Source organism: Boleophthalmus pectinirostris, unplaced genomic scaffold (assembly GCF_026225935.1).
Source record: "Boleophthalmus pectinirostris isolate CB_2022bp ecotype Guang Dong unplaced genomic scaffold, ASM2622593v1 HiC_scaffold_8, whole genome shotgun sequence".
Lineage (NCBI taxonomy): Eukaryota > Metazoa > Chordata > Actinopteri > Gobiiformes > Gobiidae > Boleophthalmus > Boleophthalmus pectinirostris.
The window spans coordinates 7,558,388-7,582,956 of record NW_026571515.1 but is presented as its reverse complement, the minus strand read 5'-3'; the positions used below and the strand labels follow the sequence as shown (position 1 = coordinate 7,582,956).

The following is a 24,569-nucleotide window of genomic DNA, read 5'->3' as shown; positions in this document are numbered from 1 at the left end:
TAAGAAAATAATTCAGCAAAATATCCCAAAAAATACTTGTTACGGCCGTTCGATATGTCAACTAACATTTGTTACAGCCCAGCTCTGCTCAGGACAGGGGAAGTAACAAAATAAAAAAGATGTAAAATGGTAAAACTAAAGTTGTAATTTATTTAAAAGAATTGTTAAGGTAAAACTAACAAAAGAAACTAGTAACTAAAAGTAGGCTAACAAAAATAGAGACAAAATGACAATACTCTTGGCGATATATTGATGCAGCAGTCCCCGATATCGATACTGTATCGTCACATTAAACCATACGATATATAAATATTTTTATATTTTAGTTTTAAACATGGCTTAGTTTTCAGTTGTGTAATTTTCAGACTCATTTTTCAGTTTCTACCAGCGCTTATCTAATGCGTTCTCCATAACAATTTATCTACTTGTCAGATAATCCTGTTTGAATTAAAAGACTGAGATGAATTAAAGAGAGTGTAAAATGTGGTCTACCATTGTGAGGTGAGGATGTCAGGTTTGTTTTGCCCAAAGTGAAGCCACATCAGTCACACTCCATAAACTCATTAACACACTGTTAACACCAACAGCTCCACAGACACGGCTCACTGCAGCTGCCAGACTACAGTAAAACCACACACTGTACAAAGAGGTGGACTAAGGAAGTGTGACGTCACCCATACTCAGTGTTGGGAACTTACTTTTAAAATGTAATCCCCTACAGATTACAGATTACACACCCCAAAATGTAGTTTGTAACATAATCCATTAAATTACCTAAAAGTGAGTGATGTAATCTGAATACCTTGGATTACTTGATATTGTTATACTTTTTAAAACTACATGAATGTTGCAACCACATTCTGAAAATTCTTGTTTGTTCTCTTCAAATTGTCTGTTGAGCCCAAGTCTCTATGAATAAGAAACTGTTTGCTGTAGAGAAACAAAGACCAGGAAATCTTAACATGAGATGTTTTGTTTGCTAATAGACAATAAAAAGTGCAGTCTTTCCTTAAGCATATTAAAAATAATATTGATAGAGAAATTATTTTTATATGAGATCATTGCTGCCTGAAATTATGTCCACCTACTGTTAGTGTCATATTGTTTAGACCTGCTTTTAGATCTGGTTTAGTCCTAGATTAGTCCTGGTTTAGTCCTGGTTTTAGACCTGGTTTTAGACCTGGTTTAGACCTGGTTTAGTGGTGGTTTAGTCCTGGTTTTAGACCTGGTTTAGTCCTGGTTTTAGACCTGGTTTAGACCTGGTTTAGTCCTGGTATAGTCCTGGTTTTAGTCCTGGTTTAGTCCTGGTTTTAGTCCTGGTTTAGACCTGGTTTAGTTCTAGTTTAGACCTGGTTTAGACCTGGTTTAGTGCTGGTTTAGTCCTGGTTTTAGTCCTGGTTTTAGACCTGGTTTTAGTCCTGGTTTTAGACCTGGTTTTAGACCTGGTTTAGTCCTGGTTTTAGACCTGGTTTAGACCTGGTTTAGTCCTGGTTTAGTTCTAGTTTAGACCTGGTTTAGACCTGCTTTAGTCCAGGTTTTAGTCCTGGTTTTGGTCCTGGTTTTAGTCCTGGTTTTAGTCCTGGTTTTAGACCTGGTTTAGACCTGGTTTAGTCCTGGTTTAGTCCTGGTTTAGTCCTGGTTTTTGTCCTGGTTTAGACCTGGTTTAGACCTGGTTTAGTCCTGGTTTATTCCTGGGTTTAGTCCTGGTTTAGTCCAAAATGTGAAAACATGAACATTCCGCCATGTAATCCATTTATTTCAGCAAAGTAACTGTAATCCAATCACTGAAACAGTAACTGTAACTGAATACAGTTATATTATATTACAGTTATATTTGTACTCTGATTACATAACTCTGGTACATGTAATCTGTACTTAGTGTACAGAGGCTTTTTGCATGAAGCTGAAACGATGTCGGATATTGTCAAAATGCAAATCTTTAAACTCCTGAGAAGCTGTAGTTTCATTAAAGCTACAGTAAAAAAAGCAAAACTACACATATAGAGATAAGAAAACTACTGAACCGCTTCCATTTTTAAATTATAAGTTATGTTACATTTTTTTCTGTCTTGTCTCATTCTTTTCAACATAATTCTCGTGTATTATCTTGTGGTATTGTGTCCAGCCCTTGTACTTGTACTTATATTGTACTTGAACTCAAAAGGAAAAGTTTCAAGCAGTTGTTCTTCATACATAGTTCACATGATTAAACCTTTCATTTAACAGAGTTGGAGTACGTACCTGCAGAGATGTACCAGGGTTAAGTGATTTTCAGATCACAGAAACTCTTCAAGGTCGTACATTACACAAGATGGACTCTTGTGAGCTTTTAAGCCGTGTTATAATAGTGTAAACTCATTAAAAAACAGACCCAGAGTTGTGTTCTGCTTCATTCACACATGTTTGACTAACCTTTTATTTCAGGCTGTGCAATTAATTGAGTTTTGATCTCAGTTTTGTTTGTTTTTTTTAATATATATAAATAAGTATATTCATTTTATTTCTTAAATATAGAGATTGTAGAACAGCTGGATATTATTTTGGATAGTTTATTTTGGATACACTGATGTTCTTCTATACCAGGGGTGTTCACACTTTTTCATCATGTGAGCTACTTACAAAATGACCAAGTCAAAATGATCTACCTAATACAAAACCAAGCAAACTGCACTGAAACACTCTGTGCCCCTTTTTTGGACCCTCACCCACAGTTTGAGAACCTCTTCTTTAAGAGAACTTCCTCTGGCACTTTACACAAAACTGTGAAAAAAGTGAAGGAAGATTTTTAAACCTGTTTTTTTAAAGTTCCAAACTGGAGTTTCATTCTTTTCTGGTTTTGCAGTGATATTTACCAGCCTCTGCACGTTTACCAAACCAAACGCACATCGTGACAAACACAGATGCATTTGTGCTTTTGTTAGACAAACTTCAGCCAAATGTGGCAGTAGGTCTGTTCTGTAGATCTGCTCTATGCTGTAGACCTGCTTTGTGCCAACACTGTAACACAAATTTAGACTCATTTTGATGAGCCGTGCATAGGGAGCGTGTGTGTTTGTGATGCGCCGTAGAGTCTCCGCGGGTTTCAAATGAGCGCACAGGCTGCACTGAGACGCCCCACACGCTCCTGCACCCGCTACAAGTTTATTACCAACAGCAGCGGCCGTAATGAAATATGATCACACTTGTTGAGTGTCAGACCTCGAGTGAGAGACAAGACCGAGTCCAAACGCGATCGAGTCCGAGATGAGTACTAAGACACGGCGATCTACCCACACGACCTTGGCGATCGACTGGTAGATCGGGATCGACGTATTGAGCACCCCTGTTTTATTCCTTATTTTATGTTCAAAGTATATTTTGTTTACTCCTTACTGAAAAATATAAAAGTGAACAAGGTACAAACCCGAGGCACTCTGACTGAATATGTAGGCGAGTTTCATTGTTGACAAAAGTGCGCGTTGCATGCTGGGAATTATTTTGGTCGGCGGCAGTAAACACTAATTCAACATGACGGACGGAGCGAGAAAGCACGTAAAGGGCATTGATCCCGGTTATTTATCCACTCTAACGGCAGAGGACCCAAGACCATTTGACCAGAAATTGGTCATAAGCATCGACGGAGCCAAATCACAATTTTCAACCCCGACAAAAGGTGGAACAAACCAAATTTCTGGTCAGAATCACCAACTACCTGGACAAATATTCACTTGGGTGATATCCACAATGACTTGGTGGAAACTCCTGGGCCATTCACAGCAGAAAAGATGAAAACCTCCAAGAGTCTCGATGTGTTGTTGAACTTGTTGGAGTCCACGGTTTGTTAGGATCTTCTACGTTTGCTCTGCGAATGTTTGAAAGTCGTTTAATTCACCGTTAGCGGTTCTTTTCACTCAGAATACGAAAAAGACATTTTCCTTCTTCCGTGCTTCTATTTGTGCATCCGATAATGCAGCAGGAATTTACCGTTATCGGGGATAAATACGCGAGGTTACGCACTGTGTTTGACGCTACCGTGTTTCTTGCCTCTGACCAAAATATTTCCCAGCAGCAACGCGGGCTTTTAATAACAATGACGTCAGCTGAAACTCGCCTGTTAAAAGTCCTTTACTGCATGAAGAAATGCTAACACTGTAAACCCGAATGTTCAAAGTACTTAAATCGATTAAGTTGTGTATACTCAAAGTTTATAAATAGTCCTACTAACTTAATCATGTCAGGTTGCTGTAACGTGTTCTTCTTTTTGAGTAATTTTAGCTCATATTTTTTCATCAAAGGGAACTATTGTAGGTATAAGTGAGCGGAACTTAAAAACAGAGATGAGGTACAGTTTAGTAGATTGAAGTAATTAAACACTAAGAATCATAAAGTCCAGTTATTTCTATTGTTTCATGTAGGGATGATTTAAAAATAAAATTAATTTTGATAGTACATGTAAATGCCGTACAATTTCAAAGTGTCTTATTCTAGTGGTTTGAAAACTCCCAAATTTAAGTCACAATAAGAAATAATAAGAATAAATAAGAAAACTATGAGTCATATTAACTGCAAATATTTGAGTTGATCTAAATGAGCACTTTTAATTTACCTGTTATCAAAAGGTACAAGTAGCAAAACCATCCAACTTTTAAAATTCTGCAAGATTGTGACTTTTAAGTTTATCAATTTAAAATAATTGAGGTAATCGATTGCCTCAGTTTTTTTGAGTTCAGGGAAATTATTTGGGTTTACAGTGAACGCGTTTCGACCAGCAAGATGGTCTTCGTCAGGGCAAAGACCGGGTTTGTACCTTGCCCACTTTTACATTTTCCAATAAGGGTAATTTTCTGTTTAAAGACTGTTGTTTTAACCCTCGTTGAGCACCTGTACTGCTGTTTTTTACTCTTTTATGACCCAGTAAAGCGCCCTACCTCTTTTCTTCATTTGATATTTTTTATTTATGTTTTATACTTCACAAAACTGCTCATATATAGGTACATATTTGTAGCTTATATTTATTTTCAATTTGAAAGTTTTGCGTAAATTATCAATAAAAAAGTGTGTTTTTTTTGAGAGAGAAATGTATCGTGTAACTAAAAAATAATCGTGATCTTTTCAATATTGACCAAAATATTTGTGATAATGATTTTTTTTTTTTCCATACTCGAGCAGCCCTACTTTTATTATTAGTCTGTTTACATCTCCAAAGCTCAAAATGCTTCGTTCCACCCTTGTGATGTCATGACGTGGACGTTTTCATGTTAATAGCTCCTTTTAGCTTTAATTCTGTAGAGATTGGAAATTCCAGAGCTGAAATGATCCAAATGATTCTAGTGAAGGTGTGTGGAGTTTTTTATTTATGTTTTATACTTCACAAAACTGCTCATATATAGGTACATATTTGTAGCTTATATTTATTTTCAATTTGAAAGTTTTGCGTAAATTATCAATAAAAAAGTGTTGGTTTTTTTGAGAGAGAAATGTATCGTGTAACTAAAAAATAATCGTGATCTTTTCAATATTGACCAAAATATTTGTGATAATGATTTTATTATTAGTCTGTTTACATCTCCAAAGCTCAAAATGCTTCTTTCCACCTTGTGATGTCATGAGGTGGACGTTTTCATGTTAATAGCTCCTTTTAGCTTTAATTCGGTAGAGATTGGAAATTCCAGAGCTGAAATGATCCAAATGATTCTGAAGGTGTGTGGAGTTTAAAAACACAGTGGAGCACTTTAAGTATGACCACATCACAAGGTGGAACAGAGTGTTTTCCATTTGAGAGCAGAAGTCAGTGTCAATAAGCAGGGTTTGTGTGTCAAACACGTGTGAATGAAACAAAACACAAGTCCAGGTGTGTCTGTAATGAGGAAACATTATAACATAGATCGGAAAATGCCGTAATAGCCCTTTAACCTTTTACACACTCTAACTGCGAATCTGTTTGTCTATACAACAGGAACTATCTGAGCGGCAGAGGAGACATTTAGACGTTTTCACTTCCCCCATTATTATGAAATCCTGTTACATAACCAGCACAGCCCAAGTTGTAATACTCCCATGTACGCTTCATGTTAAAAACGTTATTACGCCCGACCTCATGCTGTTTAACAGAGTCTCTTTAACGACCCACGTTACACTGTTTTCTGATCTATGTTATAATGTCTCTGTTCCACCTCGCGATGTCATGTGGTGATACGGGAAGTGCTCGAACTCCACACACCTTCACGAGAATCATTTGGTTAAATTCACCCCTGAAATTGCCAATCTCTGCTAAAATAAAGGTAAAAGGGAGCCGAAAACTACCACTGCATGACATCACAGGGTGGAATTTGACATTTTCAGCTTTGGAAATGTAGACAGACTAATAATAAAGTGTTACCCAAACGTGTGTGAACGAAACGAAACACAACTCCAGCTCTTTTTGCGATGAAGTAGCATTAAAACACGACATAACAAGATCGCAGTAATCAGTTTTGTGTAATATAGGACCTTTAACATCGCTTTAGTTATTGCATCAGATTTCATGGCATGTTTGTTTTTAATATTTTTAATGCTGTATCCTGCGTTTTCCAAGGTAAGATGAGCCGTGGGTCATAGATGGAGTCTGAGTCACGTAGACCGCTGGTGCCTGGACCCCCATTAGTGACGCAGGAGTTCGTTCCATTGTGATTTCTCCACATTAGCGCCGTCCAACACAGGCGTCAGGAAGGGAGAGATACTAAATGCTTTGTTGTGTAAAGCTCGTCGGGAGGGTGGAGGGCGTGACACCTATTTGGCTCCGTGCTTTGCGTAGACAGAATGTTCTGATTTATGGCATTAAACGTCTCCACGGACAAGTTACGTGTCTGTGGAGTAGCAGCCTTGCGCAAAATAACAATGTGTGATTATATTATAGATATTTTGAACAGTAAATCTAATTTTCAGAGCTGTATACTTGTTTCCCTTTCTCATTTACCTTCTTGAAGTTGTATAGACACATCAAGAATCTCGGAATTCCGGTCATTGCGCAATTCATACTGGGAAGGATTCTCCAAAAAAGTGAGCATCAAACCGCCATGTTTGATTTCCCAGTGGGATGTGTCTATTGACAAAGCCGATCTTTTCAAGTCTTTTTAACCATATCGCATTTGTTTCTGGTTCTGATATTGTCATATTTTAGTTTTGGGATTCGGACATCGTTAATTGTGTGGTTGTTGGATCCTAACAGCGGAAAACCTCTCAAGAAATGGACTTTGGAAGTTTGAAAACTCCATAAATGCAAAAGTGAATCAGATGTGTGTGTTTCCCTTCCCAACGGAATTGAAAAATAGTGAAAGGTGAAGGCGACTGGCAGGATTAATACACAGGAAGGACGAAAAAGGAAACCTTTGACTGCCAAAATCAGTCCGAGTTTCCAGCGAACATTTGTATTGCGCCATCAAAGAGGGATCCTGTTTGTTAAGTGAGACGTGTAGAAGACAAACAGGCTGAGCTTGAACTTTATTATTCTTGTAGTTTTACAGCAACATTAAGTCTTGGTCTCTTTGCAGTGGAAGGTGTTTCTTGGTGAACAGCTGGTGCCTTTTGCTTTGGCGTTGACTTTTTAAATTCGTTCCAAGGTTGAATGAGGGATCAGGGTTTTGTTTTGTTGTCGCTCCACATACAAAATGTTCGCTGCAAACTCAGGATGATTTAGGCAGTAAACGGTTTCCTTTTTCGTCCTTCCTGTGTATTAATCCTGCCCATCGCAATCCGTGTATCATTCGTTCATTCGTTTTTCAATATAAAACTAAAAATAAGAAAACGAAAAAACAACCGTTTTCTTCGTTATTTGTCTCCAAAACCAAAATGAAAAAACGGATAACAATTCGTTTTTTCAGTTTTCGATTTTGTGTTTAAATGAAGAATGGAAAAAACGGATAACGGCCGTTTCCCGTTTACGTGACTTCCGTGACTGCGATGCCGAACTTTTGCACCGCATACGGACTGAACCGGGACTGATCCAGGTCCGAGACCAGAGCGGGACTGAGACCGGGACCAGAGCGGGACCAGAGCGGGACTGAGACCGGGACCAGACCAGGACCAGAGCGGGACCAGGACCAGACCGGGACCAGACCGGAGGCTCAGAGCCCACGGCAGGGCCGGAGCTCGAAGCTGAGGCTCGGACCCCGTGGAGCTCGGAGTCAAAGCTCGGAGTCCGCCCTGGTCCCGGTCTGGTCCATTGTCTGGTCCCGGTCTCAGTCCCGCTCTGGTCCCGGTCTGGTCCCGGTCTCAGTCCCGCTCTGGTCTGGACCTGGATCAGTCCCGGTTCAGTCCGTATGCGGTGCAAAAGTTCGGCATCGCAGTCACGGAAGTCACGTAAACGGGAAACGTCATCACCTTCGCCTTTCACTATTTTTCAATTCTGTTGGGAAGGGAAACAGTTTGAACAGAGGTTTGAGTCACACACATCTGATTCCCTTTTGCATTTATGAAGTTCGCAAACACATTTCTCGAGCCGTTTTCCACTGTTAGGATCCAACAACCACACAATTAACGATGTCCGAATCCCAGAACTAAAATATGACAATATCAGAACCAGAAACAAAAGTGATATGGTTCAAAAGACTAGAAAAGATCGGCTTTGTCAATAGACGCATCCCACTGGGAAATCAAACATGGCGGTTTGATGCTCACTTTTTGGAGAGTCCTTCCCAGCATGCATTGCGCAATGACCAGAAGTCTGAGATTCTTGATGTATCTATGAGGAGTGATTTGTAGATGTCTGACCACTTTTTAATCTCTTATTTCCCAGTTTTCACCCACTGCTCTGTACTTACTTCGTTCTCCAATTTTATTTTCTTAATCGGTGATACACATAGGATTCGGCATTTTGGTACAAGTTTCTTTTATTAAATAATTTAGATGAATATCGTAATATTAAATGAGCAAAATAAAACATTATGGAAGTTGTGCGTAATAGAAAGGAGCCGACAACTTTTCGCATTTCAGACACAGAAAGTCGTGTGCTGCTTTATTAACCGAACTCACAAAAACGACAAAACGGCTGATAACGGTAAACAGAACAGCGTGCCTCAAACGTCAGCGAGTCTTAAAGGGACCGCGACTGTCCTGTATTTAGAGCACAAACCTGAAAACTGAACACTGAACATAGATGAGCATGTAACTAATGTGTCTCTAGTCAGCAGTGAATTATTTATGTAAACATGTATCCCAAAGGCACTACAACATAATGATTAGGGATGTAACGATATCCAAATCTCTCGGTACGATATTATCACGATGTACATCTCACGGTATAATATTTATTGTGATATTTTGAAGAGGGTTATATAATTTTAGATAAGACATTTTTTTGCTTTTAAAATACCTTGACAAGATTTTGGTGTGAATTATTTCCATCATAATCCCAAGAATTCAAGTAAAAAACATATTTCTTCATGTTTTTTGCGCTGAAATAAACCATGGGATATGGGCCCAGTCAAGCAGAAGTAAACAACAAGGCCAAAAATTCAAGTTAATGCATCTGATATAAAAATGTATTGAACAGATACATATGTACTCTAGTTTATGAAACTGTTGACCTTTTTTCTGTACCATTTTTGGTTCTAAAGTTACATATGTTTTAAACAGACCATGTATGAAACATGGAACAAAAAATTATTTCCCAAATTTCAAAGACCTGAAAATCATGTAAATAAATGGATGTATTTCATCATATCTTGTGTTATTCCATCTTTGAACTGTTGATGAAGGTACACGATTTAAAAAAAAAAAAAAAAAAAGTATTTAAAATGATAAAAAATTTGCTTGGAAGGACTGACATATTTTATAGAAATAGTTTCCTTTCATTTTTAAGTAATATTAAAGTATTTGGAAGAAAAAAGTTGACAAATTATGCAAAATCCTGCACCTTCTACTTGTTTGCACAATTTTCCCTCTGTTACTTTTCCCTCCGTTACCATGACCTTTCTTAATAAAAAATCTCATTACTCAAAAAGTAAGAGGTTTTTCAGCCTAATCTTGTACCATATGGTAGAAAACTATATGAAGCAAATATTCAAACCAGTTTGTTAAGGATATGTAAGTGAGAACCAAGAGTTATCACTGTTTGGATTTATTGCCCAAAAAGTGCTGCATATTTCATTCCCTCCGTTACCGACATGAGTTTTAAAAATTTTTGTCAACAGCTTGAAAGAATATCACAGGTTTAACTTGACCCTGTTGGAGTGTAACTCTTTCCTACATTCTGAAACTTTACTTATTTCAATAGTCCCTCTAGTTTCTGAATAAGAGACATTTGAATGTCAAAAATCTGCCCCTGTTTCCCTCTGTTACTGCTTGACCGGACCCAGCTGTTTAAAACACAAACCCTGCGTATTTAGACTTCTTTGAGTTCTTCTCTCAAACAGAAAACACTCTGTTCCACCTTGTGATGTCATGTGGTGATACAGGAGGTGCTCCACTACGTTTTTGAACTCAATACACCTTCACTAGAATCATTTGGATGACTTCAGGCCTTGAATTGCTGAGCTCTACTGAGGCTGTAGCTGTTTGAAAACTACAAACAATATCAGTTTTAGTAAGTTATATTTTGCAAACTAAATAATAATCATTAAAATTCAGAACCCTTTGCCTCTATCTTCCCCCGTCACGTCATTTGCCCCGGTTCCTCTGCCCTGCTCCTGTTTCCCGAGCCCTCGCACCTCCTTACCCCTGTTACCTAAGGCAGCCTCTGCGGTGGGCGGGGCTTGGTGACATCAGCGCGTCACACGGGGGAGCGGGAGGGGCGAGGGAGGCAGGAAGCAGCGGCGCGTCGGGAGCGGGGGGTTCTCTACGCACGGCAGCTCCAGGCAGCTTTCATGGACGCATTGTTTTGTAATTGTCCCATTGGCCTTTCTGTACCATTTAGAGCGCAGCTAGTCGGGGTTTAGACTCACTCACCGCGAGCATTCACAGTACATGTTTACACCCGCACTGCGCCGCTTTTACACTTCTAATTTAAGGATCAAATCTGAGCTTGGGGACACGGATGGATAATTTCAACTCAGCAAACTTTTGAGGAACGCATGTCATGGGTGAGTGAACATTTTGAGCCAACTTTTTAAATCAGTTTCTCACAATTTCCCCTCTTGAGTTAATTCTATTTATTAATTACACGGGGCTAGCGCTTTAAGAGAATTCAAATGAGCTTTTAAATGGCAAGTCTCTCTACCACACTGACCTATATCCGAAGAAATGCCGGTCTAGTCGGAGGTTTCATAATGCCTTGTTATGAAATGAACGCTGAGTAAGTTGGAACGGAGAAAGTGCCCTGTTTGTGAATATGGAGAAGTTAAAATAGAGATGAAATATAAACACTGGTGGATGAAGGACTCAGCTTTGATACTTCACTAAAAGTACAGATACAGAAGTGGAAAGTTGACTCAAGTAAAAGTATCGCGTGAAAAAAATCAACTTTGTGTAACTTTTCAGGTGGAGGGCTCGTCTCCATGGAGATGTTATTGCTCTACTTGAAATATTTCACAGTATGGCATCATTATGGGTGTTTGTGTTGCTCAAAAATACTTTACTTACTTCTGTGAATAGGGGCGACCCTCCACAGATCCGGCTTGTAATGGAGTGTAGTGCTGTAACCTGCTCGTCTCCCTCGTTATAGATATGTGCATCTTTAATTAAAAGTATTAAAGTACCAGTTTAAAGATGTACTTTTCAAGTTAAAAGTAAAAGTATTTGACGCAGATATTGACAGAGTTGTTAATTTGTTAAAGTGTAGTGATACTGATTAAAAATTACACCGATTTTGGTCAAAAGTGTGATATGAATTTTGTATAGGTCTGTTTATTTTTGTTTGCTCAAAGCTTGACCTCAAAAGCTTTAGTCAGGATAAGAAAAAAAATAAAAATAACCCCTAAAATAATATGAAAAGTACATTTTACTTTTCACTTCAGTAAAAAAAAATGTAGTGGAGTAGAAAGTACAGATACCTGCTCTCAAATGTAGTGAAAGAAAAGTTAAAACTGCTTTAAATTTGACTTAAAAGTGCATTATGTAACTTTTTGGTTGGGCTCTGTCACCTGGTTTTTTCTATGGAGATGTCATTGCTCTGCCCGGAATGTTCCACAGTGTGACATTAAACAGCTCTCTACCTTAAAATTTATTCAATTACCGATGGTTTTATAGCTCAAAAATACCTAGAAAAACAGGAATTCTGGCTGTCAGTGGGGTTTCCTCTCCATAGATCTGACCTGTAACTTCGTCTGACTTGGTCTCCATGAAGATAGAAAGATTCAGAGTTCCCACGGTCATGGAAATCCTAGAAAAGTCATGGAAACTGAAAATGTCATTTAAAGTAATGGAATTTTAGTATATCTTTGACTCAACTCTAATGTTCTCTTAAGTTATCATTAGGTCATTAAGATTATTTCTGAACGTCTGCGCCTTTTGTTTAAAAGAGACGACAATAAATGCACTGACAGTGTTTTGAATGTTAAAAAACTATAAAACTTAATCCATAAAGTGAGTAGAAACGGTTAACATTGCATATTTAGCCCTAAAATCTGACCAATTCTACACATGTAGGTGCCGTAAAGTCTTGGAAAATTCACTTTAGGTCATGAAAAAGTCATGGAAAAGTTTTGGAAAACCCTAAATGTTTAACGTCATACTGTGAAACATTAAAGAAAAACACGCTGTACCTTTTATTGTCTTAATTGTGAAAACAGAACTAGTTCATTTTAAACAATCGGCAGTCGTCCAAAGTTATTCCTCACTTACCTTAAACATTCTGAGCATCCTAATTATTCCGAGCGACGACCTAAGAGCTTTTCATAACTCATCAGAGGCCGGCGTGGAGTTTTCCCATCATAATGCCACTTCCTGATTATCGGACAATATAATTAGAAACAGACAGAACACAGTGGACTTATCTGTGCTTCTCAAATACGTGGAAGAGATCGGGAACAGGCCCTTTAATCTCGATTAGTTGTGCTTTTAGTCGCAACTAATGACCTACTTTAGATTTGGTGCTATTTAATATTCACGTTTTGAGCAGGTTTCTCAAAATGTCTCTATATTTTTGTGTTGACTTGTGTTTTGTTTCATTCACAGATGTTTGAGTAACCCTTTATTATTAGTCTGTCTACTTCTCCAAAGCTCAAAATGCTCTCTTCCACCTTGTGATGTCATGTAGTGGTAGTTTTGAAGTTAACATCTACTTAAAATATTTTGTTTAGTAGAGGTTGACAATTCCAAGGGCTGAAATTATCCAAATATTTCTAATGTATGGCGTTTTAAAACACAGTGGAGCGCTTCTTGTATTACCACATGACGTCACAAGGTGGAACGGAGTCTAAATATGCAGGGTTTTTATGTTAAACATGTGCGAATGAAACAAAACACAACTCCAGGTGTGTTTGTGATGAGAAAACATCATAGCATAGATCAGAAAATACTGTGATATGTGACTCTTTAAAGCTGCACTATGTACCGTATTTTCCAAGCTATAGGAGGCACTTTTAAGCCTCCAACCGCATCAAAAAACGACCGCGCGCCACAATCCAGTGCGCCCCATACACGAATCCACTCGGGTGTCCCAGCACGACTTTAGTAAACTATAAAGCCGCACCACCCGCAGCGCACGCAAACACACACGGAGCAGACAGCGACCGCACAGCGATAAACACCCACAGACACACTCATCTAGGGGTGTGCAAAAATATCGGAATATCGATATATCGTATCGTTTAATGTGATGATGCAGTATCGATATCGTGGGCTGCTGTATCGATATTTCACCAAGACTATTTTGAGGTGTGTTTTACTAAATAATTTTGTTACAGTGCTACAGTTTTGTTGCTTGTGGAGTGAAAGGAAACTCATATATGCGACACATTTGACATTTTTACTGTTTTGAGGAATTAAAATGTTTGTGTTTTGTGCGCCGCGATTTAGCCTTTATTTTTTATTGAACCGTATTGAATCGATTTGAAATATATCATAACAAATCGAAAGTGCACTGTATCAAGATATGTATCGTATCGTGGTCTGTGTATCGAGGTATGTATCGTATCGTGGTCTGTGTATCGAGGTATGTATCGTATCGTGGCCTGTGTATCGAGGTATGTATCGTATCGTGGCCTGTGTATCGAGGTATGTATCGTATCGTGGCCTGCGTGTATCGAGGTATGTATCGTATCGTGGCCTGCGTATCGAGGTATGTATCGTATCGTGGCCTGCGTATCGAGGTATGTATCGTATCGTGGCCTGCGTATCGAGGTATGCATCGTATCGTGGCCTGCGTATCGAGGTATGTATCGTATCGTGGCCTGCGTATCGAGGTATGTATCGTATCGTGGCCTGTGTATCGAGGTATGTATCGTATCGTGGCCTGTGTATCGAGGTATGCATCGTATCGTGGCCTGTGTATCGAGGTATGTATCGTATCGCTATGGATACGTCATACTGTGAAATACTCCAGGCAGAGCAATGACGTATCCGTAGCAACAAGTAGGTGACGGAATAAAGTCACACCAAGTTACCAGTCAGATCTGTGGAGAGGCTTAAAGGTGCAAAAGGGTCCGTCACCTGCTTGTTGCTATGGATACGTCATACTGTGAAATACTCCAGGCAGACAAACACGCTGTGGTTCAAACGGTGTCAGTGCCCTCACAGCGTCAGGACACACGAGTTAAAGTTTGAACCGCAAATATGTCACATGATCCACTGAGGCACATACATCCACCTCAGGAATGTTAAGGACAAAACAAAAGAAAAAAACAAAACACACAACGTCAATGAACTCCGGGACTTACGGGTGTTACGGGTGCATTGTGTAACTTTTCCGGTCGAGTGGAGCGTCCGTCAAATGTTTTTTCTACACGGAGACGAAACCGGGTCGTGTTACAGGTCACATCTGCGGAGAGGCAACCCCGCTCACAGCCTGTTTTTCTACGTACTTGTGCGCTACTAAACCGCCTGCAATTTAATTGATGTAAGGCAGAGCTGTTTAATGTCATACTGCGGAATATTCCAGGCAGAGCAACGACGTATCCATAGCAACAAGCAGGTGACGGAATAAAGTCACACCAAGTTACCAGTCAGATCTGTGGAGAGGCTTAAAGGTGCAAAAGGGTCCGTCACCTGCTTGTTGCTATGGATACGTCATACTGCGGAATATTCCAGGCAGAGCAACGACGTATCCGTAGCAACAAGCAGGTGGCGGAATAAAGTTACTCCAAGTTACCAGTCAGATCTGTGGAGAGGCTTAAAGGTGCAAAAGGGTCCGTCACCTGCTTGTTGCTATGGATACGTCATACTGCGGAATATTCCAGGCAGAGCAACGACGTATCCGTAGCAACAACAAGCAAGTGGCGGAATAAAGTTACTCCAAGTTACCAGTCAGATCTGTGGAGAGGCTTAAAGGTGCAAAAAGGGTCCGTCACCTGCTTGTTGCTATGGATACGTCATACTGCGGAATATTCCAGGCAGAGCAACGACGTATCCGTAGCAACAAGCAGGTGACGGACCCTTTTGCACCTTTAAGCCTCTCCACAGATCTGACTGGTAACTTGGAGCAACTTTATTCCGTCACCTGCTTGTTGCTATGGATACGTCGTTGCTCTGCCTGGAATATTCCGCAGTATGACATTAAACAGCTCTGACTTACGTTAATTAAATTGCAGGCGGTTTAGTAGCGCACAAGTACGTAGAAAAACAGGCTGTGAGCGGGGTTGCCTCTCCGCAGATGTGACCTGTAACACGACCCGGTTTCGTCTCCGTGTAGAAAAAACATTTGACGGACGCTCCACTCGACCGGAAAAGTTACACAATGCACCCGTAACACCCGTAAGTCCCGGAGTTCATTGACGTTGTGTGTTTTGTTTTTTCTTTTGTTTTGTCCTTAACATTCCTGAGGTGGATGTATGTGCCTCAGTGGATCATGTGACATATTTGCGGTTCAAACTTTAACTCGTGTGTCCTGACGCTGTGAGGGCACTGACACCGTTTGAACCACAGCGTGTTTGTACAAGCTCCATACGTACAATTAATCTTCCTTTATACTTTATGGCAGAGAACATTGAGCTTACACTGGGGAGTGGCTGAAAACTATAGTAGTGTCTTGTGATATGAACAGGTGTAAAGAGAGAAATAAAGACAAAAGAGACAGAGAGAGAGAGATAAGAGGACGGGGGGATATGAGGACAGAGAGATGGACATGGAAAGAAACAGAGAGAGAGAGATAGGAGGACACAGAGAGAGAGTTAAGAGGAGAGAGAAGGAGAGAGACAGAGAAAGTGAGACAGAGAGAGAGAGAGACGGACAGGGAACGATAGACTGAGAAACCGAGAGAGAGAGACAGACAGAGAGAGAGAGAAAGACGAGAGACAGAGAGAGAGAGAGTCAAAGACAGACAGAGAGAGAGACACACACAAAGAAAGAGAGAGAGGGGGAGAGACAGACAGAGAGAGAGAGACAGACAGGGAACGATAGACTGAGAAACTGAGAGAGAGACAGAGAGAGACATACAAAGAAGAGAGAGAGACCAAGAGAGAGACAAAGAGAAGAGAGAGACAGAGAGAGAGAGAGAGAGACAGGCAGTGAAAAAAAGAAGAGAGAGAGAGAGACAGACAAAGAGACAGAGAGAGAAAGATGGACAGAGAGAGAGAGACACACACAAAGAAAGAGAGAGAAAGAGGAGAGAGACAGACAGAGAGACAGACAAAGAGAGAGAGAAAGACAGACAGAGAGATGGTCAAAGACAGACAGAGAGAGAGAGACACACAAAGAAAGAGAGAGAGAGGGAGAGACAGACAGAGAGAGAGAGACAGACAGGGAACGATAGACTGAGAAACCGAGAGAGAGACAGGCAGAGAAAGAGAGACAGACAGAGAGAGAGAGAGAGAGAGAAAGACAGACAGAGAGAGAGAGAGACACACACAAAGAAAGAGAGAGAGGAAGAGAGACAGACAGAGAGAGAGAGACAGAGAGATGGTCAAAGACAGACAGAGAGAGAGAGAGAGAGAGACACACAATGAAAGAGAGAGAGGGGGAGAGACAGACAGAGAGAAAGACAGACAGGGAACGATAAACTGAGAAACTGAGAGAGAGACAGAGACAGAGACAGACAAAGAAAGAGAGAGACCAAGAGAGAGACAAAGAAAGAGAGACAGAGAGAGAGAGACAGGCAGCGAAAAAGAGAGAGAAAGAGAGAGAGACAGACAAAGAGAGAGAGAGAGACGAAGAGAGAGACAGAGAGAGAGACAGAGAAAGAAAGAGAGAGACAAAGAGAGAGACAGAGAGAGAGAGACAGGCAGCGAAAGAGAGAGAGACAGACAGAGAGAAAGAGAGAGAGAGAGAGAGAGACAGAGACAGAGAGACAAAGAAGAGAGACAAAGAGAGAGACAGAGAGAGAGACAAAGACAGATAGAGACAGACAGGCAGAGAAGAGAGACAGAGACAGACAGAGAGAGAGAGACACACACACACACACAGAGAGAGAGAGAGAGACAGACATTTTAACTGAAGACTGGGGCTTGAAAAACAAGAATTAAAGTTGCACTGTAACTTTTCTGCTGCAGAGTTCCACTACCTGCTTGTTTCCATGGAGATGTTATCGCTTTGCTTATCATTTTATACCTTAACGGGCGGAGTGGCAATCTGTGCGTTCTGGAAAAGTCCAGAACAGCCGCCCGGACTATCGGCCCTCTGCCGCACTAACAGCAGAGGGCGCTAATTTACCCATTTGTCAAGCATAAATTGCATAGGCCTAAAAGGCGACAAAAAGAGCAGGTTACTCGTTGGTTTCAGCACATGTCAAAGATCAGAACAGAAAACGTAAGGAGAAAAGCAGAAGGGAAAAGGTTAAAGACAAAAAAAAAACTAAGTCACTCTGAAATGAAGTGATTTAGGTGTTTTTGTTCATCCAAATCCACTTTATTTCTATAGAATATTTTACAACCAAAGCAGTTTCCAAAGTGCTGCACAGATCATAAAATAAAAACAAAAAGGTAAATTGCTAAAAGTTGGCCCTAAAACAATAAAACCAGTAATAAAAATCAAAATCAAAGCAAAAACCATAAAATAAAATAACAGTAAATAAATAAATAAAATAAAAAGAAGTAGTTCATCTTTGTGTGTTTTCTTCAACTATTTCATTATTGATTTATTGAAATTATTCATTATCAATTCAAATTATAACCCTAACTCAACTTATAACTTTATTTGTGGGGGAAAAGTCCAGGGCTGTTTTGTTTTGTTTTTTTTGTTTTTTTTGGTCCCAGTCCGTCCCTGTACCATAGTATGGCTTTAAACAAATCCATCTCCATGGAGACGAGCAGGCGGCGCCAACAGGGCCAAGTCGCAGGTCATGTTTTACAATACACAATAAAATAACTCGAATGAATAAAATGCTGGATAGATAAGTTTAATGGCATATTGTGGAACATTCCAGGCAAAGCGATATAAAAACATCTCCATGGAGACAAGCAAGTGGTGGATCAGAAAAGTGACATATTGCGCCCAAATGGCAAAACTACCACACACACACACACACAAAAAAAAATCATCATAAGTAAAAGAATAAATAAATAAATAACAAAAACTGATCCAAAACCTGTAATTCCTTTGATATAAGAAAAAAAAAACTCTACCGGTAGTTCAAAGTGTGAGTGTATATTTTGTTCTGTTGGCGACTGACTTGGGGAATTAGCTCAAAAATAACATCTGGTGTTTTTATCGACGCTCGAGTTTATTTTGCTGCTTGCTCCAGATTGGCGGGGAGTCACTGGGATTCCTCAAATACTCGACATTTTATTACAAACACTCTGTAATCTGAAAGACCACACCCACGTTTAGTTTTTGAACACTTCTAAGTAAAAACAAAACAAAACAACAACTCAAATAAATGATATGCTTAATGTTTAGTGACATTTTAGCTCTTTTCTGATTTTAAAGTTCGTATTTGCTTTTAGCCAGATGTCCGCGATTCTCTGAGGTGTGTTAGTTCTGTGGAAATTTAGTTCTAACTATTTCGTTCCACAAGATCTCGTGAGACTTAGGCGACGTTCAGACTGCAGGGCTTAACGCTCAGTTCCGATTTTTTTGTGAAATCCGATGTTTTTGCGAGGTCGTTCACATTTCCAATTAAATGTGACTTGTATGTGACTCCAGTGTGAACTTTAAACTCCCCAAAAGTGTCCCGCATGTGCACTGGAGACACGACGACGTCAACCGCAGCGAGCGTGCTCTGTGTTTACGGAAGTTGTCCAAACATGGACGCAGCATCGAGCACCTGGAGATTTTAAAGTTCCTCTCGTACCGGAGCCAGAACATGAACAACTTACTTGTTTTAAGGAGGAGATTGAGAAGGAGAAGGACGAGGTTTTTGGCCGTGGTGTTTTGTGGGACAGCGGCAGCGACGTCCGTTGAAAGGAACGTGTGGATGTGGAGACGGAGCCAAGAGTGGTGAGTGGTGATGTGCTTCACTTCAGTGACACGGAGTTCATTAACAATTTTCGCCTACTTCAGCGCAGAATAGTGACGTTTGTGGCTTGTTGATAACGTGTAGGTGGATGAATGAGCTTTGGCCGTTCAGACTGAAGTCACATGTCAAAAGATCAGATATGTATCGGTTTCAGGAGCACATATCCAAGTGTCCTGGGTCACATTTGAAAAAATCAGATCTGTGTCGTTCAGACTGTCATTAAAAGATCAGATACAAGTCACATAGGGGCCAAAAAATCGGATTTGGGTCACTTCAGGCTGCAGTCTGAACGCAGCCAAAATTGCCACAAGATGGTGCATAAATGAAAAAAAAGATCTCGTGAGATTTGTTTACATTTGGACTGGACAAAAAAGAGTGACGTGTTGGTGAGTTACATCTCTTACAGTTCCAAAAAGCAACACTAAAATGGAAAAATATGAAATCAAATAAACCGGAAAACTGAATTGTGAAATTGTATCGGGAAATATGCAAAGATCTCATCTTGTCTCTTGTCGTGGACCCGGATCTCGTCTCGTTTTGGGGAAATTGTGTCTCGTCCCTTCCTCACATTATACATTTTGAACTTCTTATATGCAGCATTTTGGTAAACACTTTAATCCATAATAGGGACCCTGTTTAAAATGCAAATATTGTACATGAGGAGTCTCCAACCTGTAGCTCTCCATCCCCTTCCAAGTAACTCGCCAAGGGATTTCTGAATTATATGTATTGTGTTGTATTGAATAAGTAAAATTTGATTAATTTTACTACTGCACATGCCCAACTTTGTGCACTAATAAATGGATAATGGTTTATGTCAGGGGTGGGCAAACTTTTTGACTCGAGGGCCACAAAAGGTTCTAAAAATTGATGATGGAAGGCCGGACCAGGAGCAGATGGATGGAGTTTTTTGGCAATCCACCTCATAAGAGAAAAAAATAACACGGGATATGAAGAAAACAAATCCCATGTTATTAAAATATCCCATAATTGAAAATCATTACAAAGCATAACAACAAAATATCTGTGTTTCAAGTCCCACGGTGTTTACTGTTTATTGAAACGACTTTGAAAAACACTGAAAATTATTATTATTATTGTTGTTCTTCAAGGTCTGCGGGTCAGATTAAGAAAATTAAAGGGCTTCCATGGTTTATGTTCAGTGTTGGGAAGGTGACTTTTAAAATGTATTCACCTACAGATTACATGTAGTTTGTAACGTAATCCATTAAATTACTTAAAGTGAGTAATGTAATCTGAATACTTTGGATTACTTGATATTGTCATGCTTTTTGAAAGCATGAAAAATTCATGTTTCATGTTCAATTCATGTTTGTTCAGTCTTTATTTGACCATATAAAAAATATTATTGACAGAGAAATGATTTTTATATGAGACACTGCTGCCTTTAAATTATGTCCACCTACTGTTAGTATTGTATTAGTTTAGTCCTGGTTTAGATCTGGTTTAGTCCTGTTTTAGTCCTGGTTTAGTCTGGGTTTTAGTCCTGGTTTAGTCCTGGTTTAGTCCTGGTTTAGTCCCTGGGTTTAGTCCTGGTTTTAGTCCTGGTTTTAGTCCTGGTTTAGTCCTGGTTTAGTCTTGGTTTTAGTCCTGGTTTAGTCCTGGTTTAGTCTTGGTTTTAGTTTTGGTTTTAGTCCTGGTTTTAGTTTTTCTGGTTTTTAGTCCTGGTTTAGTGCTGGTTTAGACCAGGTTTAGTCCTGGTTTAGTCCTGCTTTAGTCCTGGTTTTAGTCCTGGTTTAGTCCTGGTTTAGACCTGGTTTTAGTTCTGTTTTAGTTCTGGTTATAGTCCTGGTTTTAGCCCTGGCTTAAATCCTGGTTTAGACCTTGTTTTAGTTCTGGTTTAAGTCCTGGTTTAGTCCTGGTTTTAGTTCTGGTTTTAGTCCTGGTTTTAGTCCTGCTTTAGTCCTGGTTTAGACCTGGTTTAGTCCTGCTTTAGTCCTGGTTTTAGTCCTGGTTTAGACCTGGTTTAGTCCTGGTTTAGACCTGGTTTTAGTCCCTGGTTTAGTCCTGGTTTAGTCCTGCTTTAGTCCTGGTTTTTAGTCCTGGTTTTAGTCCTGGTTTAGTCCTTGGTTTTAGTTTTGGTTTTAGTCTGGTTTTAGTTCTGGTTTTAGTCCTGGTTTAGTGCTGGTTTAGTTTAGTCCTAGGTTTAGTCCTGGTTTAGTCCTGCTTTAGTCCTGGTTTTAGTCCTGGTTTAGTCCTGGTTTAGTCCTGGTTTAGACCTGGTTTTAGTTCTGGTTTTAGTTCTGGTTTTAGTCCTGGTTTAAATCCTGGTTTAGACCTTGTTTTAGTTCTGGTTTTAGTCCTTTAGTCCTGGTTTTAGTCCTGCTTTAGTCCTGGTTTAGACCTGGTTTAGTCCTGCTTTAGTCCTGGTTTTAGTCCTGGTTTAGACCTGGTTTAGTCCTGGTTTAGCCCAAAATGTGAAAACAGGAAAATATCTCTGTGTAATCCATTTATTTCAACAAAGTAACTGTAATCCAATTACCACTCACTGAAACAGTAACTGTAACTGAATACAGTTACTCATAATTTGTACTCTGATTACGTAACTCCAGTACATGTAATCTGTTACTCCCCAACACTGTTGATGTTTTATAGGTATTTAACTTGGGGTGATCCGATTAAAAAAAAAAAAAAAAAGTTTGTGGTGGTTGGTAATGATGAAATTGTGAATCGAGCCTAATTAAGGAAAACTGTTCTGCACTCAGCCCATTCATGACTAACATGAGTCAGTTTAGTCACAATTTCCTTGTGTTTTGGTCATTTTTCAGCAGCTTTTCTAAATTTTACTTGAACAAATGACAATAAATGATTCTCTTTACTGTTAGCAGGGATCAGATTGGTCGAAAATAAGGACACCTGGGACATTTCGTGTATAAAACTGGGACAAATCACTGGTTGTTTATAAATCTGCCAGGACATGGGACACAAGGCTCAAAACTGGGACTGTCCCGGGTAAATAGGGACGTCCGGTCACCCTGATCTAACTGTACCTCATCGAAGGACTATACTAAATTTCTTTTTTTTTATATTATTTGTTTATTAATTTTCCAAGACAATTATTACACTTACACATATGCAAATATTGTTTAAGGATCAAACATTGTCTTAAACTTAATCTTCCAAATAAAATACAGATTTTTACTATTATATTGAAAAGAGAGAAAGGAAGGAAAAAAAACAAAAAAAAAAAAAAACATAATTTGGTATCGAACTGAACATTGGGGAAATGAGCCCTCAAATAAAATCTAAACGTATCGTTTTAACAAAACTCAGCCAACCCTTCCATATCTTTTCGAATTTCTCTGTTTCTAATCTTAGAGCATAAGTTAATTTCTCCATCACATAAATATCATGAATTACATCAACCCAATTGTCTTTTGTCGGTGCTTCAGCATTTAACCATTTCCTTGTAATACCTTTTTTTTTGCTGCTAGCATCATGATTTTAAATATCTTGAAATTAATTTTGTTTTTAACATTTGCATCCAGTTTGCCAAAATAAAAGACTTCACAGGTAAAAGGGAGGTCAATATGTAGGACCACGTCCATAACGTTCTTCAGTTCTTTCCAATAACATTGTATTAGTACACTACATTTCTTGTGACTGCTAAAACTAGTCGCTCTCTGGCGTTTTTGTTTTGTAAATATAGCTCGCCGGTGGAAAAAGTTTGGAGACCCCTGCTGTACATTATATGCGCTTCTATAAAAAATGTACATGGAGTTTATATATAATAATATCTTGCATTATAATCATTTGGCATTCACACACTTTACTCAGTTGCCATAACCGTTAACGTTCTACTTTAACCCAGCATCTCTCGGGCTTTTGTGTCTATCAGTTTGTGATCACTGCCACTGACTGTGCTCTGATGAGTTTCTAAGTGATCATTAACTTGTTTTATGGATCTGCTATAAATTATTGATACAGGTTTATATTTTTATGATGTATATTTATTTAATTCTAATGGATCTTTTACGCTTCCGCCAACTGCACTTAAAGGCGCCCCCACCTGATCATGACGGATGAAAAACAAAGCCGGTTCATTTGAAATGTTGTGATCCAAAGTTATTCCTCACTTACCTTATGCGTTCTGAGCATTCTAAGGATTCACTGCAATGAGTTTCTAAGAGTTTTTCGCAATTTTCAGAGGCCAGAGCGGAGTTTGCTGCGTCTAGAATCGGGCCATAGATTGTAGAGCCTGATTCATCAGCCGGTTTCACTTCGTAGAAACCGTCTGACCTCACAGTGTTAGAATAATTCGCTCGACAGTAGGCAAGTACTTTTTTTCATTTAACTAATCGCAGCTATTTGGTAGTCGTACATGTAATGCGCTACTAATGGGGCTAAGTGATATATTAAGCTTTTCACAAATCCTGTAGGAAGAAGGACAATAAAGTCTTTCCCCTTGATGAAATTCACCAAACATTCTCTTTATAGGCGAGTTTCATTGTTGACAAAAGCGCGCGTTGCATGCTGGGAATTATTTTGGTCGGCGGCAAGAAACACTAATTCAGCATGACGGACGGAGCGAGAAAGCACGTAAAGGGTATTGATCCCGGTTATTTATCCACTCTAACGGCAGAGGACCCAAGACCATTTGACCAGAAATTGGTCATAAGCATCGACGGACGCCAAATCACCCTTTTCAACCCCGACAAAAGGTGGACCAAACCAAATTTCTGGTCGGAATCACCAACTACCTGGACAAATATTCACTTCGGGCGATATCCACAATGACTTGGTGGAAACTCCTGGGCCATTCACAGCAGAAAAGATGAAAACCTCCAAGAGTCTCGATGTGTTGTTGAACTTGTTGGAGTCCACGGTTTGTTAGGATCTTCTACGTTTGCTCTGCGGATGTTTGAAAGACGTTTAATTCACCGTCAGCGGTTCTTTTCACTCAGAATACGAAAAAGACATTTTCCTTCTTCCGTGCTTCTATTTGTGCATCCGATAATGCAGCAGGAATTTACCATTATCGGGGATAAATACGTGAGGTTACGCACTGTGTTTGACGCTATCCGTGTTTCTTGCCTCCTGACCAAAATATTTCCCAGCATGCAACGCGGGCTTTTAATAACAATGACGTCAGTTGAAACTCGCCTAT

The 24,569-nt window shown here is 39.6% G+C and overlaps 1 protein-coding gene across 3 annotated transcripts in view; it reads left to right on the top strand.

Annotated features, from left to right (window-relative positions):
- Window positions 1-24,569, top strand: part of LOC110156037 (helicase ARIP4-like) — a 190,056-nt gene that overhangs the window by 94,311 nt on the left and 71,176 nt on the right. Inside the window, exon 1 of one of the 3 annotated variants that reach the window (XM_055165553.1) lies at window positions 10,800-11,036. The exons of the other annotated variants lie outside the window; for them this stretch is intronic. Within the exon in view, the coding sequence (XP_055021528.1) occupies window positions 11,033-11,036 (4 nt within the window). The 5' untranslated portion in view covers window positions 10,800-11,032. Of the gene's footprint in view, window positions 1-10,799; window positions 11,037-24,569 lie in introns of those variants that run through there. 3 annotated transcript variants of the gene reach the window in all.